This window comes from Bidens hawaiensis, unplaced genomic scaffold, assembly GCF_021521415.1.
Source record: "Bidens hawaiensis isolate Kalapana, Puna unplaced genomic scaffold, B.hawaiensis_p1.1 tig00027805_1, whole genome shotgun sequence".
Lineage (NCBI taxonomy): Eukaryota > Viridiplantae > Streptophyta > Magnoliopsida > Asterales > Asteraceae > Bidens > Bidens hawaiensis.
This window is the reverse complement of record NW_027505107.1, coordinates 123753-142493: the sequence shown is the minus strand read 5'-3', so window position 1 is coordinate 142493 and position 18741 is coordinate 123753. Positions and strand designations below refer to the sequence as shown.

At 36.2% G+C, this 18741-nt stretch overlaps 1 protein-coding gene and 1 pseudogene across 2 annotated transcripts; one reads left to right on the top strand and one right to left on the bottom strand.

The window, feature by feature from the left end:
* Positions 1-5457: 5457 nt before the first annotated feature.
* On the bottom strand, positions 5458-10332 carry LOC143610770 (uncharacterized; annotated as a pseudogene). Its single transcript, XR_013149643.1, has 5 exons — positions 9642-10332; positions 8470-8587; positions 7861-8213; positions 6961-7059; positions 5458-6872 (listed from the first exon to the last, which is right to left on the bottom strand). The product of XR_013149643.1 is annotated as an uncharacterized LOC143610770 (transcript).
* Positions 10333-11822: 1490 nt separating this feature from the next.
* Positions 11823-12815, top strand: LOC143610768 (uncharacterized). Its single transcript, XM_077085157.1, has one exon. The coding sequence runs from the start codon at positions 11823-11825 to the stop codon at positions 12813-12815; it is 993 nt and encodes a 330-aa protein (XP_076941272.1).
* Positions 12816-18741: the final 5926 nt, after the last annotated feature.

Genomic DNA, 18741 nt, shown 5'->3' with positions numbered 1-18741 from the left:
AGATACTCATGATTAATCAAAGACGATAAAACGAACCGAAGTTCCAAGAACAATGTTCTTTTAATAATAAACTTAATCAAAAAAACTAATGAAAACAATCAATCATATTTATACTAGACGGGAAAAGATAAATATGAAAACTAGATAAACATAAAATAATAAAAGATAATAAAAATCATAATTTAAATTAGGAGATGCTTCTGCATCATTATCATTGATAAATGACGATGACCCGGTTCAGGGTCGTTTTTCGCTACAACAAACATATAACAAAATCCCTAATGTTTAAAGGAAATCTAAAGCATAACGAAAAGCAACCGGTAAAGCACACATAATAAATACACAATAGTTATAGACTTATATATAAGATGAAAATTAAATATAAACAAAGATAAGTGCATACCTCCCACGGAAAAGAGCAAACAACCAGCAGAAACATGAAACAGCAATCCCCAAAACAAAAATGTAAAGGTAAATCAAATACGTAACACACACATAATTAAATAATACACAAAACACGTTAAAAAATATGATTTTAAATGGTTGGGTTAAAAATGGTCAATGGCATAAAATGGTTTCAGTTATAATGGTTGGATAAAAAACTGTTTCAAATTATGATGCTTAATAACAGTAAATTTATTTGCTATCATTGTCATCTGAAGGGTAATATGAACAATTACACATATCCGTCATGTCCATGTCTTATCTCTTGAAATGCTATGCATTCTAGATAATTAGGAATAATTCCCACATATTTGGACTTGTTAAGCAAAATATCATAATACTTTTAACGCTTCACACTAAACTGTATATAAGTATACTTTTAAAGTTAAATGATCAAATTTTTAGCGTGCTGTTTTTTCACTTATATGCATTTAATTGCAGTGTAATCCGTTAACTAATCATAAAAATTCAAGGCAACCTCACATATCCTATGTGACTTAGTTCAAGAGTGAATTTAAAAATCAAATATTTACAACAAACCCACAAGTGGCCGGTTGTCAAAATGTTCTGTTTCGTTAATAAAAACAGCCTAACAATGATAATAAATGTTGGAACATAAAAGTAAACCAACATCCAAAAATACGAAAACAGATTCCCGACAGACTACACAACAATACAAAGACATCAAAATCCAATGTTCACATAACACCCGAGTGTAAAAACAATACACACAACAACCACAACAACATTTCAAAACACAAAAACAAACCAAAACACAAAAACAAAAGCGAAGGACATTTTGATCGAACATATGACATACACCATGAAAACTATTATTCACACCTTATTAAAGGTGTACTTCAAGTCTTGTTAATCTAAAGATCTGAGAGATACCTAGATGAATCAAAAGGTATAGTTAGGGATTTAAAAGATGAAGGCTTGAAGAAAAAATAGAGGGTGGATGACTTTGATGAAGTTTTAATTGTCTATAATACATCTTTTCGAAGAAGAAATTAAAGTGAAAGAGAAACTAACATAAACCTGGAACATATAATATTATCTACCTCTTCGACCAAGAACATATGCAACCCACCTGGTAAAATTATATATACAAAAACTTAGCATTGTATATACAAACTGCACATAATTAGTAGATAGAAACGTCACACGTGCTAGAACACGCGACATATGAACAACTCCAAAGCAAGCAGACCCCACTACAAAGATACAAAGTTCATCATCATCATCATCATCATCATCATCATCATCATCATCATCGTACTCAGTATATCCCACCAATAGCAAAGCTATAGTAGAGTCTGAGGAGGGTAAGATGTAGACAGCCTTACCTCTACCCCATAAGGATAGAGAGGCTGCTTCCGGTGAGACCCCCGGCTCGATAGTAGTTTTGCATCAAGCCTTGGACATAAGGCACATAGCACTCAATCATCGGGACACCGGCTGATCGGTGCATGTACCCTTGTCTTTCGGCTATCAACGCCACTACATGATGCCTGATTAACCGTCCGTCACTTTTAACGTTATTTTCCCGAGATTAGTAAAATAACGTCAAAATTAGTGCAATTACTAAAGATACAAAGTTAGAAAGAAATAAAACCAAAGAGCCCGAACAGGAATCGAACCCAGGTAAAATATATGGAAGGTAGGTACAACATAAGTGTCACATCCCAACCTACGGCGGAATGTCGGGACGTGAACTGATTGTCACAGTTCTCAATGTACTATCATGCAATATTAAAGGTGGCAATATCTATTAGATTTAATTAAATAATCATTTACATCAAAATTAACCAAAGTACATAAATTAATTTAATCAAATAAAACAAAATCAAATATTCTAATTCTTGTATCTTCTTCTCTAGCATGCAACCTAAGTTTTCTTCAAATACAAGCTTGAGAATCACATCACACGATAACCTGCATATGCGTTAAAAATACAATAGGTTTTGTCAACACAATGTTGAGTGAGTATAACACCAGATTTGAGACACTATATAATAATAAGTAAAAGTGCAAACTGTTCTTGTGAGATATACAGATAAGCCATAGCACATAACAATCAAACAACTATAAAGAAAGCAAACCATAAAGAAAGAAACCATAAAAAAAGGGCTCAACCAATCCATATAAATGGACATTGGTTACCAAGAAAGGACTAAACCGTTGCCATAAAAATGGGCATCGGTTGCCGAAGTAAGCAAGTAGCATTCAAACAAAGCAAGTAAGCAAATAGCAAGTTAGGCAAACTGATAAACATACAAGGATACACAGTTGCGGTTGAGTACTATAAAAATATCTACGAACACATATGTCCCCAAAACGGTTAAAATAAGTAAAAGAGGGGAGTGAAATACTCACCTTAGATTAAAGGCAAGGAGTATAATTAAGAATAAACGAGTAAACGGATAAGCGAGTCGTCCTATACGCGTCAAACGATATAACATATCAGAACCTGAAACTTTGTGATATGAAACTTTAAATAAAAACGAACTTAATTCCGCTGGAATCAATCCAAACAGATGAGTAGAACTCTAGTTATTTGGAAGTAAACGTTTAAGCGAGCTAGTACTGACCAGAATCCGAACAGCGAGTCGGAAGTCGGGTTTTGTTCAGTAGCCTTAAAATTTCGTTTTGAGAATAAAAATCTTCTGGACCGAACGTTGAATCCGAACAGAAGTATGAGAAAACGTTAAGTCAAACCAGTTGACTATTTTGTTCTTTAACGAGTTTTAAACGATTTGACCAGTCAAAACCCTTCAACCACCAAAATTGATTGAAGGTTATTGACTAGGGAATATATATGAATGATTCCTATGTTTACAACTTACCCGGAAAGTGAAATAATCAACGGAAACGATGAGTCAAAGGTCCATACGTATGTAAAGTCAACCGGTTATGAACGTATCTTCAACCAATAAGCAAAAACCGAAGAGTTTGAGGAGGGTCAGAGGAGGGTGACGGCTGAGAGTAGTGTTTTAGGGATGATTTGTGGTAGAAAAATAATGATATGTGTATATAGAATACACTAAATCAATCTAAATAAGGTAACTTACTCGTTTAAGAACCGAATGGGTCTTTAATGATTATCAATGTTATAAGACTATAAGCTGTAAATTTCGTTCTTGATCAAGGGTTTATGTACTTGGACATGTATTTTAGTTGTATTAGTTTTCTTGGAGCTTAATTCACCCGATTTATGCCTAAAATAAATGATTTGCATGCTAAAAACGAATTAGGAAACAAAATGATCAATTAATAACAAAATCAAACCAATTAATAATAAAAATTCGTTTTTAATATTTAAGGTAAGAAAATGGACATGTTATAATATTATATAACTTATCTTGGGGCATAAGTTTCGAGACTTTGATCAAAAATAGTTCATGTACTTTTATAAATACGATTTTTAGCCGTTTTAACTGATTTTAAGGGTTTTTAAGAACTATTTGGCATAAATGAAAATTATGAAATTATAAAATAATTTAAACCAAGTTAATACCAATTAATACAAGTTTAAAATAGTTCGAAAGATCCGAATTGCATTCCCGAATCGGTTTAAACTTAAACGAATACAAATATGAAAAATCCGAGATATTACAATAAGAAGCAAAGGTTACAACACCCAATGCTTAAGAATGTTCTCTTATAATATATATATATATATATATATATATATATATATATATATATATATATATATATATATAATTTATTTCTTTTGAGAACCACTTTGAGTTTTAAGAACTCGAAAGAACTCAACGTAATAATTTTTTTTTCGAATTTTTTTACACATGTGTAATACGTAAGTGATGTACAAAAAATTACGGTATTTTTTTACACACCGAATCGACTTTTTACACATGTGTAACTAACGTTTAAACTTGTGTAATTATCAAAAATACTTATTCTCTTTCCTGCTTCATTTTTTAATTAAATTTAATCTCAACCACATATTTCATACTATTTAATTAAATGTGTGGTTCAAAATTGAGTTCTTAAAATTCTTAAAACTCACCATGGTTCTCAAAATAACCCTCCCCTATATATATATATATATATGTATGTACAGGATCAGAATTATGAGAGAACTTTTTTAATATTGAGAACTATGACAACCAATTTGGACTACAAAAAACCCAAAAATAAAAAATATCATAAAATGAAAAAAAAACACAAAAATGAAAAAAGTAAAAAAACCAAAATTCTTATTTTATCATCTCGGTTTCGTAAAAAAAAACCTCGGTTTAGCTAAATTATATACACATATGTATAATATATACATATAAGTACATTTACATGTTTTTTTACACATATATATATAATTTAAGATAAATGATATTGTACGTATGTGTATATTACGTAACTAAAGATTAAATAGAATTAAACATATGTGTATAATACATTTTTTTTAATGAAACCAGAATGAAATATATGAATTTTGGTTTTTTTTACTCTATTAAAATTTTTGTTATTTTTTGTTTTATGGTTTTTTTATATATTTTTGTAAATGTGTTTTTAGTTGTCCAAAATGGTTCTCAATTTGCATAGGGTTCTCTTAGGATCCTTACCATATATATATATATATATATATATATATATATATATATATATATATATATATATATATATGGAGGTTAACGTACAAATGAAATTAACGGACTAAACGTGACAATCAAGTAGAATAATTATGTAATTACAACATAGAGTATTGATGTAATTACTTTATAATGTAATTATAATTACTCTACTTGATTATCACGTTTAACATGTTAATTTCATTTGTATTTAATCCAAACTATATATATATATAATTTTCAAAATGGTGTTTTAATTTATTTGCTTGTTAAAGTAAATACTTTTGTTAGTTATAATGTTTAACGATTTGGAACTGCTAAGATACAACATAATTTTACTACACTTGCGGCATCTTTTTTTTATCTATGTTTCAAACAGAGTTGATATAGGTACCATAACGAATAGAGCTGACACCAAACAAATCCCGCTAGTTATTACTATAATGCTATCATCCAATTATATTTCCCTCATTAGAAGTGTACAAACCCATAACAAAACCAACAAAATTGTTCTAAGTTGCACATGAATCAGCATCTACTCCCAAAAGTTATTTTCATAAGTGAAAAGGTTTTGGTTTCTCACGCCTGGTAGAGTCGGGTCAAAGATCAACAATTAGAGGTCAAGAAATGGACTATGACAAAGACGATCATGATTGTCTCGATTACTAGCGTCTAATCATGAATCCCGATCACCTTACATTCACCCTCGGCCTGCTAAACCTTTCATGGTCTAAACTGTCAGATACCGCACCCAACCCTGATCCAGATGAGCCTCGACCCCTATCCGACCCTGATCCAAATGAACCTTGACCCCTATCCGACCTTCGAGGCTGTCTATCACCAAAACTTTCTTGTTTATGGTTTCTAAAACCATTTGAACCGCCTTCATAAGACTCATTTCTAAAACTCTTCGCAGAATGTTTACTTCTATCAGAAAATATCTTCTTTCCTCTTGATTTACCTCTGCTAAAGTCATCATCTTCATCCGAAAAGTCATGTTTGACTTTTCGGTAATCGTTTGACCGTGTATTATTCATCCGTCCCTTACCTTTGCTAAAGTCGTCATCTTCATCGGAAAAGTCATGTTTGACCTTCCGGTATTTGTTTGACCGTGTATTATTCATCCGCCCCACACGTTTACGTGGGAAATCATCATCACTCGTGTCTTCAACACCTGACCCAAGATCAGAATCCTCATCCGAACCGAATTTCATCCCCATTTTACCCCTACTTTTGTGTTTAAAATCAGCTACATGACTCGATTTCCACTTTGGATGAACAGGTAGATCATCATCTGAATTGAAATCCACATGATCATCTTCAAATTTTGCAGCTTTTTTTAAATTTTTTGATACCCTTTTGTTTCTTGGATTATAATCCTCATCTTCGGGCTCAGAATCAACATCAATATCAGAAAAGTTAACTGAAGACCTGCTCGGTTTTGTATCCAACTCATAACTATTGACATCATCGTCTTCCTCATCATCAAAATCATCAAACCCAACTCCCGGTTTATCAACAAAATATTCTGATTCTTGAGGCCTTACGGGCCTCCGTTTAAAACTACTATTATCGGGCTGGGTTGTTGTGAAATCTTGATCTAGTTTTCTTGAAGCATACTCAAAAGCAGCAACTTCTGCACCATCGGATTCGTTTTCATCAAAGTCAAAGTTCCATGCATCGGATACATCTTTTCTGCTTGGTCCATGGTCAAACCTTGACCTTTGACCGTGTTGACCTTCTCGTGTTTGACTTTCGGTGAATTCGTCTGGTGGGCGTTTACATTCACAGTGGAAGCATGCCATGTTTCTTCTGTAGTTTAAGAAATTACACCTGAGAATAAAAGGAATTATGGTGTAAGTTAACGTGCGCATGAATAAGAATTAGTTTAATATTTATCATTAAAGTATAAACTACATACTCGGGGCATTTCCATTCGCCTGGAAGCAGTTGTCTCTTCGGACGTCTGGCGTCACACTGTAAACATACAGTGTTCTTTGCAAAATTCATGAAGTCACACCTGAAAAACATTTCATAATTACAAGCGGTAATATGAATCATTATATTAAAAAAATATATTATTGAAACAAACAATTCGTGCATTCATATATAACACAATAATTACATAACCTAAAAAAATTGGAAAAAATTGTTTTGGACTTTTGGGCCGGCCCACCCTGGTTCACCATGGATGTACATGGGTCAGTTAGAGTCGGTTTCGAGCTAAAACTGAATTAAAAACTGAAAATTTAGTTTTTGTGTTTTTAAAAACACTTCAGTTTTGGTTTCTCCACTTTTCGGTTTCTGTTTTGCACAATGGGTTCGGCTCAGTTTCGGGTTTTTTTTTTCAGTTATATAGCATCTGGGCTTGAAAACTTGAAACAAAAAAAAACCCCAAAAAGATTAATTTGGGATATAAACTTTGGATCTAGATTCTTTGTTAATTAATGATAAATTGATTATTACACATTTCTGCCTAAAAGCTTTGGGTTACACCAATTATAAATGACTAAAAACTGGTTTTTCCATATAGTTTTTTTAGTTATGCAAAACCGAACCGAAAAATCAATCGGTTCGTTTTCACAGGTTATTTCAGTTTCATGCACAACTCTAGATTTTGCATATTTGACCGGTTTCAAAGAAGTAAAGGACCAGTAAAATGATATAAACTTTGCAATCATACTTAACATGCTAATTTTTACAAGCCTTTTTTGAAGCTTGGGAATTAAGTGTTACATGTTGATCTTCCATTTTTCATGTTAACCATCTTGTACTCCACCAAACTCACAACATATTATATTATTATGTATACTCAACTTACTTTGGACAAAGCCAATCACCCTTTTTCATCTCAATATCATCACGACCGACCCGTCTTTAAGGTGGAGGTGGCGTTTGTTTGACTTTTGGGGGTGGTCTTTTGATGATTGGTGGGGCCAGGTTTGGATCTATTGGAACACCACTCAGTTTCACCACTTCATGAAGTAACTTACGAACCGCGCCCTTTACTGCCTTTTTCTTTAAAAGCGAGTCGTTTACAACCGACCCGTTTACCGGATCAAACCCGTATGTGATCAGCACACGCATGATGTCAATGGTCCGTGCTTCGTCTTCTTTATTTGTGAGCAAATAAGCCCGTTCACAAGAGTTCCTTAAGCTGCATGAACTACAAACCTGGAATATGAGCCCCGCGTTAATTTAAACACTATTTAAAACATTGCAAACATAACAACTAAATCCGATAGAAGTATAATAAAAGTTAGGAAATTGAATCAAAATTTCTTGCTTTCTCATTGATAGTAATTATGTTATTAGACAAACTACATATAATCATGTATAAACCAAACATTAATGTAGGTTAGTAAACATGTAGACATAAGATACAACTAACAATAGAAAAAACTAATTATAAAACAATGGTAAAACTTACATCTCCTTCATCAAGATGAGCATGCTTCCTCAACAACTTTGAAGAAAACACAACTTTCTTGTCGGGACTCGGGCAACCATACCCAACTAAAAGTTGTATATCTTTTCTTGATAATGATCTGAAATGAAATTTATAGTCATACATCTCAGAAAAGTAATATGCAAAAAACAATGATATCTACAGAAAAATATAAATGAACACTTCATCATCATCATCATCATCATCATCATCGTACTCAGTATATCCCACCAATAGCAATGCTATGGTAGGGTCTGAGGAGGGTAAGATGTAGACAGCCTTACCTCTATCCCATAGGGATAGAGAGGCTGCTTCCGGTGAGACCCCCGGCTCGATAGTAGTTTTGAATCAAGCCTTGGACATAAGACACATAACACTCAATCATCGGGGCACCGGCTGATTGGTGCATGTGCCCTTGTCTTTCGGCTATCAACGCCACCACATGATACCTGATTAACCTTCCGCCACTTTTAACGTTATTTTCACGTGATTAGTAAAATAACGTCAAAATTAGTGCAATTTTACTTTTGCCCACCCAAGGGTTCACACATATATACATTATATGTGCGCACCGCAAGCAGGCGTGATAAATGAACACTTGTTATCGTCTAATCACAAAGCTGTCAAATGAAGCTTAAAGAATGCAATGCTTTTTCTCTTGACAATTTCATGAAATATTGGTATTATTAAGAACACATAAACTCAAAGCAAGGTACCCTATTAGTGACAATCAGCAGCGTTCAATATGATCATAGAAGCCATTAGTCACCTTTTACTCTGCTTTGCTATGTCGCTGTTTCAAACCGATTTTAAGCAGACATTGTATAACATTACCAAATTACTGTTTACAGATTATATTAATTTAATATAGATGAAATAATATTGATGTTCTCCTGCTCCAAGTTAGGCTTTAGTTACAAATGAAAACTCCAACTCCCTTCAACTACTGGAATAAGTCATTTTCTAATAAGTCAGCATTAAAGTGAAATATAGGTAATCCTCAGATACAAACATCACAGCAAATAATAATATAGTATCTAATAAGTTTCACAAAACCAGTAGGCCTGTGAACAAAGCGAAACGAGGGCATGTTTGGGTTCGTTTAATTAAATGAACAGAAAACTCTGTTCCTGTTTGTTGAAGACCTAACTGACCTTAATATATCAAACCTATCTTTCCCAAAATTGAGTCCAGCAGTCTGCACAGTCTTCCAATCTCTAGTGAAATCGAAACCTTCTTCCATCACCTCCGCCATGAACCCGCCACCCCCTGCATCATTATCACCGAACCCGGACTCCGAAATCAACTTGCCTTCGTCTTTCCTCCTACAATCAAAATCAAAATAATTGTGGTGAGCCAAGCTCTCCATCAATTGAATCCACTCGGGCCACGGATGGACCAGCTCCACTTCCTTACCCAACAGCCCCTTCTCCTTACTTTCAACAACCGGAACCTCATCGGGCAGCTGTGTTTCTTTCTTGGACTTGGAGTCGCGCCAAGCACGAATTCGTTGGAGGGTTTCGTCTTTCTGGGCTCGGTCTTTCTCGATGGCATCGATTTGGCCGAAAACAAAGCTCATGCGGGCTGAAAGGGAAGTGGGTTTTGGTTTTGGTTCGGTGGAATTGGATGAAAATGGGGTTTTGGTGAGTCTGGTGATGATGAAGAGATTAAGATTAGGGTTTATGGGCATGAAGCGATGGGAACGGAGGAGGATGTGAGATAAACCCATTTGGGAAGAAGCAGTAGTGGCTTTCTGTCAAAATTATAAATAAAATAGGACCTTTATAAGTTAAACCTCCATGCTTGAGTTTGATTATGCAGCAGCAGCAGCAGCAGCTTAAACCCTGAGAATCACAGGTCTGGAAATTATATGTTACTATTTGCAAATGGGCTTTGGGTTGTCTATGTTTTTCTTTCTTTTTTTTTAAAAACCCAACTAAAAAGTATATATTTAACAGGAGACAAACAACCTAACACCAAATTACCAAAAGGCTTTGAGTTGTCTGGCCCATACAAGTAGAGGTGCACAAAAAACCCGTACTCAGAATCGGACCCAAAAAAATACTCGGAACCGGTTTTTTTATGCGCGGGTATTCTATACCTGAAACCGGAACCGACCCTACCCGTAGGGTATGCTTTTTGAGCTCAATACCCGTACCCGATTTATACCCGTAAATACCCGGAACCGGTCATACCCTATACCCATACCCGGTTATACCCGATACCAATTTTCTAATACCCGAAATAATACATGAGTATTTATAGTATATTTTTATGTTTACTTCACAACTTTTATGTAAGTGTTTTTAAAATGGATATTATTAATTAAATAATTTGTATTTAAGTTGATTTATGGTTTTTGTAATATATTTTAATTGTTTTTATAAATTACAAAGCAAATATAAAATTTAAACAAATTTAAAAATGAATAAAAAAGTTACAAATTCAAAACCGGGTATTAATATCCGGTCGCACACGGACACATACTCGGTTCCAATACCCGGTTATACCTGAACCCGATCATACCCTACCCGGGAACATAGGGTTGAGTTTTTCTCCTCAATACCCTACCCGATTTCTCTCAATACCTGATTTTTCAATACCCGATCATACCCGAAACCGGTCCATACCCGAACCCGGGTATTAAAAAAAGCCCGATTTGTGCACCTCTACATACAAGTGACGAAAATAACCCCCCAATAGGGAAACCATATAAATATAGGAAAATCGAGACACCACTAGAGAGCAACACGTGTCAAAATTCGTTTTCAGACACCACCGAAAGCACAGGCTAAGCTTTAGCTGGTAATGAGAAGGTGCAGGCTTTGGCGACGATTTTTTAGCCGTCTCAGCCAAAAGTGTAGGCTAAATCTTAAATATCTTATCCATTGAAGTTGTGTGATAGCTTCTAATTCAAGGAAATAAGAGTTGACTAGTGATTACTTTTCATGAGTTTCAGGGCCAAAAAGCGACGGCTAAGCTGGCATGATTGTTTCTGGTTGCTGAAATCATATTAACTATGTTTTGGTATGCTAAAAAGTAATTTCTATTTTTGAAAAATCTCTGATTAAAGTGTGTATTTTAATAATATTATTATGGAAAGTATTTTCCACTTTATGATTATTATTCCAGATCCTGTAACTGATGGCTAGATTTCTAGTTTCCATTTTATTGGTTTCCTTTCCTGTTCTTTTTTCTAGTTTATATGCATGTATTATGGTGCATTGAGAATATAACAAAAATAATAATATATTCAACTTCCATTTATATGGTATCAGAGCGAGGTTACATACTGCTCTATCATCAAACTCTAAGACATCCGACCACCAAGAAAAATGGCCGGAGAAGAAGACTCAGACTCCACGACAGTCAAAACTCAAAACCAAACCCAAAATACCAACCACTCCTCTCCGTATTACCTCCACCCCTCTGATTACCCAAGACAGATGCAGGTAAACGAGCCCCTTAACGACAACAATTACCTAGATTGGTCTCAAGAAATGGAGAATTTTCTATTTGCCAAGAACAAGATAAGCTTCTTCGACGGTTCATTAATAAAACCAGAGACGGCCGACCCAAACTACAATACATGGCTCCGGTGTGACGCAATGATAAAGGGGTGGCTCACCACAGCCATGGAAAAGGAGATCCGAACAAGCGCGAAATATGCGGGTACTAGTGAAGAGATATGGAATGACTTGCGGGAGCGGTTCGGAAAGGAAAGCGCACCGAGAGCATACGAGTTAAAGCAGCTCCTCAGTCAAACAAAACAAGACGGAACATCCGTTTCAGCTTACTATACATGGCTGAGGGCCATTTGGGACGAGATCCGCTCGGTTTTCCCCGCGCCGAGATGCTCTTGTGGGGGATGCAAATGTGGCGTTAGCAAGACGGTTTGTGACTTGAGAGACAAAGAAAGGTTATATGAATTCCTTCTTGGGCTCGATAGTGATTATTCCACCATTAGAACCCAATTGCTTGCTATGAAGCCAACCCCGACACTCCACGAGGCTTACCGGCTCGTATCCGAGGACGAGCAGCAAAAGGCAGTTACCGGAGGAAGAAAGATAAGCCCCGATAACACAGTGGCCTTTCAAACCCATGTTAAACGAGATGTGCCCGGCAATTCCAACAAGTGGCAGACAAGAAATTCTAAAAGAGGGAAGAATGAGAAGGAGAGCCACTGCGATTTCTGTAACAAGGATGGGCACAAACGCGAAGGCTGCTTCAAACTTGTAGGTTACCCGGAATGGTGGCCAGGAAAAGGAAAAACCGAGAAGCCAAGCCCGAAAGCAGCTTATGTCGAAGAAAGCCCCTCCCGGGGCTGAGCAACGAGCAATACCAACAATTTCTGAGCATGTTTGGAAACAAGGAAGTGGCCGAAAACCCCTTGACAGAAAACTTTGCAGGTAATGTTAGACACGAAGGTAAGTGGCTCATTGATTTGGGTGCTTCAGTGCACATAACGCACAGGCAATAATGGATTGAAAACAAAGTGAAAATTTTGAATGAGATGCCAGTTTCTATTCCTAACGGTTCACTCGTTCCCGTAGAAGGAAGAGGGACTTGCATTTTACCAAATGGTCTAAAAATAGATAACGTCTTGCACGTTCCAAAATTCACATGTAATCTCTTATCGGTCAGCTGGTTGTCACAAGATCTACAATGTGCTGTAACGTTTTTCCCAACCTTTTGTGTGATGCAGGATTTAGCAACGAGGAGGTTGATTGGAGCGGGTGAATGCACGAATGGTCTTTACGAGGTGGACATGGTGGGTAGTGAAAGGAATGAGTTAATGGTAACTATGGATACTTGTCATAGGCGTTTGGGGCATGCTTCACGTGAGAAGCTTTCTCGTTTTGATTTTATTGAATTTCCTTCAAAAACTAGTATGTCGTTTTGTGATTCTTGTGTTAAAGCAAAGCATAAAAGATTACCGTTTCCTATTAGTTCTATTAAAACAAAATATTGTTTTGAGCTTTTGCATTATGACATATGGGGGAAGTATAGAACGCCTTCACTCACTCAAGCAAGATATTTTCTCACCATTGTTGACGATTATAGCAGGGGCGTTTGGGTATTTTTATTGAAACATAAAAATGAAGCAAGCGATTGTGTTATCTATTTTCACCAATACATCAAAACCCAATTTTCAAAGTTAGTCAAATGTGTTCGGTGTGACAATAGAGGAGAGTTTACCTCTAATCGCATGACTAAGTTTTATGCCGAAAACGACATCATGCTTGAAACCACATGTCCACACACGCCTCAACAAAACGGCGTTGTGGAGAGAAAGCATCGCCATTTTTTTGAAACGGCACGTTCCATTAGGTTCGAGGCCAACCTACCAAAGAGATTTTGGGGGGAGTGTGTATTAACCGCTGCACACATCATCAATCATCTCCCTTCCAAAGTTATAAATAACAAAACGCCATATGAGAGAATCCACAATGAAAAGCCGAATCTTGACCTTTTAAGGGTGTTTGGGTGTCTCGCCTACTATAGAAATATCGACACGAGTGGTGACAAGCTCGAAGAAAGGGGTAAGCCGGGGGTTTTTCTCGGTTATCTTGTCGGAACAAAGGGTTACAAAATATTTGACGTACAAAAGGGGAAGATCATTGTTTCGAGAGACGTCAAGTTCATTGAGGACATCTTCCCTTACAGAGGTGGCCAACATGACCATGTGTCGAAAGATGATGGTATTTTCGGGTTCCCACCTTGGTACTATGGAGACCACAATGAAGAATGCAATGTTAATCAAACACCAACTTCCGCTGTAGAAAATGAAAATGAGAACGATGATGAAATATGAATGGTTGAGCAAAATACGGTTGAGCATGAAATGGATCCCATCGGGCTCGTAAATTCCGAACCAGAAAATGGTGAGGCCCAGCATCCCAATGACATGGGGACCGAGGCCCATCAACCCAACGAGGCCGAACCTCTTCAACGACAACCGAGAGAAAGAAGGAAACGTGCTCGATCGAAACGATTAGATGGGTATGATGTCTCACTACCACCGTCCCTCGACCATGCCTCACCTGCTTCCAATCAACGCTCCTCCACGGTACATTCCATGTCTAACTATGTTTGCTATAATAATTTTTCACGTTCTCACAAAGCCTTCTTGTCGGCCATCGATAAAACCGATGAGCCAAGAACTTTTAAACAAGCTGCGCAGAACGAAAACTGGAGGGTAGCTATGAAACGAGAAATAGAGGCGCTCGAAATAAACGGAACATGGACTCTTGAAGACTTACCGAAAGGTAAGAGGGCCATAGATTCCAAATGGGTTTACAAGATTAAGTACAAGCCCAATGGTGACATTGAACGATATAAAGCTCTCTTGGTTGCAAAAGGTTTCACACAAATAGAAGGCATCGATTTTCATGACACATTTGCTCCGGTTTCCAAGTTGGTTACCGTTCGAACCATCTTGGCAGTAGCAGTCAAACGAAACTGGATGGTTCATCAATTAGACGTGAACAATGCATTCTTGCATGGTGATTTGAATGAAGAGGTGTACATGAAGAAACCTCAAGGTTTTGATAAAGGAAAGGAGAACAAAGTGTGTCGGTTAAGAAAGTCGCCCTATGGGCTCAAACAAGCCTCGAGAAATTGGTACCATAAGTTTACCAAAGGACTTGTCGAAGCTGGTTTTAGACAGTCAAAGGCCGACCATTCATTGTTTATTTTCAAGAGAAAGGGGGTATATGTTGTTGTTTTAATTTACGTTGATGACGTGATTTTAGTTGGCAACAATGCTACAAGGATGAGTGAGATAAAATCGTTTTTGAATGAACGTTTTAGCATAAAAGATCTTGGAAATCTTAAGTATTTTTTGGGGATCGAGGTTGCTCGAACGGAAGAAGGTATGGTACTTAGTCAAAGGAAGTATACTCTCGATATTATTGAAGATGCCGGTATGCTTGGATGCCGACCAAGTCCGATACCAATGGAACAAGGTCTAAAGATGGAAGCAGGAAATGAAGAAGATCGAGTTGATCCGAGTCATTATCGGCGGCTTGTCGGGAGGTTGCTTTATCTCCAGGCCACCTGTCCTGATATTGCCTATTCGGTTAGTACCCTAAGTCAATTTGTGGCAGATCCTCGTACAAGTCATCTCGAAGCCGCTACAAGGGTCGTAAGATATTTAAAGGAAACCGCCGGTCAAGGGATTGCCGAAGACAGGGGGAAATAATCTCGTGGCTTATACCGATTCCGACTGGTTAGGTTGTCCTTTACTAGAAGGTCAAGAACCGGGTACCTTCTCCTCCTCGGGGGTGGTCCCGTATCTTGGAAGTCAAAGAAACAGTTGGTTGTATCTCGATCCTCTGCTGAAGCCGATATAGAGCCATGGCCACAACTGTCAGTGAAATACTTTGGATGCGGTGGCTGCTCAAGGATCTCAAAACTGCCCAAACAGCTCCAACAACTGTTTTTTTTGCGATAATGTTGCAGTCAAACACATCGCGAATAATCCGGTTTTCCACGAACGTACTAAACATGTCGAAATGGACTGCTATTTCTTTCGCGAACGAGTTGAGTCGAAGGAAGTTGAACCGTTTTACATCAACACCAAACATCATGTCGCAGACTTATTTACCAAGGATCTCGGATCGAAACAATTGGAGGCTCTACTCGGCAAGTTGGGCGTTCGGGACCTTCACGCTCCAACTTGAGGGGGAATATTATTATGGAAAGTATTTCCACTTTATGATTATTATTCCAGATCCCGTAACTGATGGCTAGATTTCTGGTTTCCATTTTATTGGTTTCCTTTCCTGTTCTTTTTTCTAGTTTATATGCATGTATTATGGTGCATTGAGAATATAACAAAAATAATAATATATTCAACTTCCATTTATAAATAACTCTCATAAAATAAACCAGACTTGGCTGCAACCTAGTACCAGTTGCACTTGAACCCAGTACTTATGAATTTGATATTTGTGAAATTGTTCTTCACGATAAAAGAGGTTGCACATAATGCATGAAGAACTTGCCAAAGTACTAAAACAAAATTGGACTTTTCATTTATTGTGATATTCATATGATGTTGTTTATTTAAATTATAATTTTAAAATTTATTTTAACTGGATTTAGAGTGTAATATTCATTCTAGAAAGCAGTCTAAAGTTTCATATTAAATGAATTCTTGCAAATAACCTGATCAACTATAGCGTATACATATTGACGTTCAAATTCCATCATAAAGAAATAGGATGGTAAGGTAATAGTGTATTTTGGTATTACTGATGATGATGAAGAAGAAGAAGAAGAAGAAGAAGTTGTATGTAATATCTATATGATTAAACTTAACAGTTGAGAAAACATTGAACATTGTATTATTATCTACTTGGTTTCGATTTTTAAACAATGTAGCTTTTGATTTTTAAAACTCTATATACCTCCAAATTTATGCATTTTCGATAATGGAGCATAAGTTTTAAATCGTGAAACCAAATCGTTAGCATCGGGTTGCTATGGTTTTGTTTCAAATTTCAACGTTTGTTTTTAGTTTACAATTATCAAAAACCGTTAATAAAGATTGAAATCACAGTCTAACCTAAAACTCGTTAAAACTTAACCGTAATCACCCTTATGGCCCTAAGAAGATAAAGAAAATACAACAAAAGCACATACTAATGAGATTGTACTGATCGAGAAGAGCAAATTGAACACATAGTTACTCAAAGATATACAAGATGTGTAACATAACTTGTATTGATAGTCAAATGGATATAGTTTTGCAAGATGTCAAATTGGCCAAGAAAATACAAATGGAGCTAGATCAAGAGGCACGAAAGAGAAAAAGAGAAAGGCAAAAGAACATATGAGTATTTAAAGGTAAAGAATGGAGCCTTAGGTTTTATAAGAGCTACCTTAATAGAGGTTGGATGGATCCAAACTCTATAAAGAGAATGGTTGAAAACAAAAAGAGCTAAATGACAACGTTGAGAACAAGGATGCTAATGAGCTTCCCATGATTAAAGAAGAAATAAAAAAAAGTATGTTGGTGAGAGTCAAACAAGAAACTGGAGTAGCACGAAGAACATAATTACTATAACTTCTCGAACAGAACCATGAAAAACTTAATAATGTCAACGAACGATACAAAGTAAGAGGGGGGGGGGGCATACAATGCACATTTGAGGTTCGTAGACTTTAATTGTTAAGGTGGTTGGCCATATTGTTCAATGACATAGGGGTTATGGTTAAGGTTTGAGATTTTTGAGGTCACAAGTGTGAAACCGGACTTAAGGGGTTTTCCTATAGTGGTGGGTCTCTTGTTTAATGGTGTTCATGGGTGAGTCATGTTTAGAACGTTAAAATCGGTATAGACGGTTGACATCCCTTCTCAGAATGGCTCACTCGGGTATTATGGATAATTCCAAACGCACTGTTAAGAAAAAAGACTTCAATTGTTAATGACAAAACCTCAAAGTACACAAGTGAGCACAACACATTCAAGGTTCATCAACATCGATTTGTGAATATCAAAGCCTCCAAGAACCAACCTTTGAAAGATTAATCTTGAATTATTAGTAAAGTTAAAGGTTTATTTAATTACGTTTTAATTTAGGTATTTGAATTATAATAGGTTTAGGAAAGGTATGTCTTGAATAGCAAGTTTAATAAGTCTATAAATAGGGTCTAATTTATTAGTTGTTTTTGTGAGAGTTGAGAGGGAGTTAAGAGAGAGTTAAGAGAGTCAAGAAGTCTCATCTCCATGTACGTTTGATAAGTTCGTGAAGTTCGTTTGGTATGTTCCTTTGATTATATAAAAAGAGTCGAGGGTTGTTACCCCAATATCGTGTGTTCGTTTGTTTGATAAGTTCAGTTGATTCGATTTTTTGATCCGTCTGGGCCAACAATTGGTATCAGAGCTACGGCTCGTATTCACGAAAAGTTTCGTAGTATTTCAGTTTGTTCAGCTGAGAGGTTTTGCTATTTAATTTGTTCGGTTGTTCATAATACATAAGCAAGGAAAAGAAAGGGAGTTGAACGGATTTCAATAGCGTCTTTATTAATTTGTGGGTCAAAGGAATTGTAATTTATTTCTTTTGTTTTATCCTTACATTCAACAAAAAGAAAAGGCAAATTGTTTTGAAACCATGATGGTTTTGTCACACCCCAACCTATGGCGGAACATGCCGGGGCGCGACATTGATTGTATCATAGCTCAGAAGACACTAAGTAAAATACACGTGTCAATATCTAAATTATTCATTCATATATCAATTTTCG

What these genes read in the sequence shown, in the direction of transcription:
- LOC143610768 (XM_077085157.1), top strand. Translation starts at nt 11,823, where the DNA reads ATGGCCGGAGAAGAAGACTCAGACTCCACGACAGTCAAAACTCAAAAC.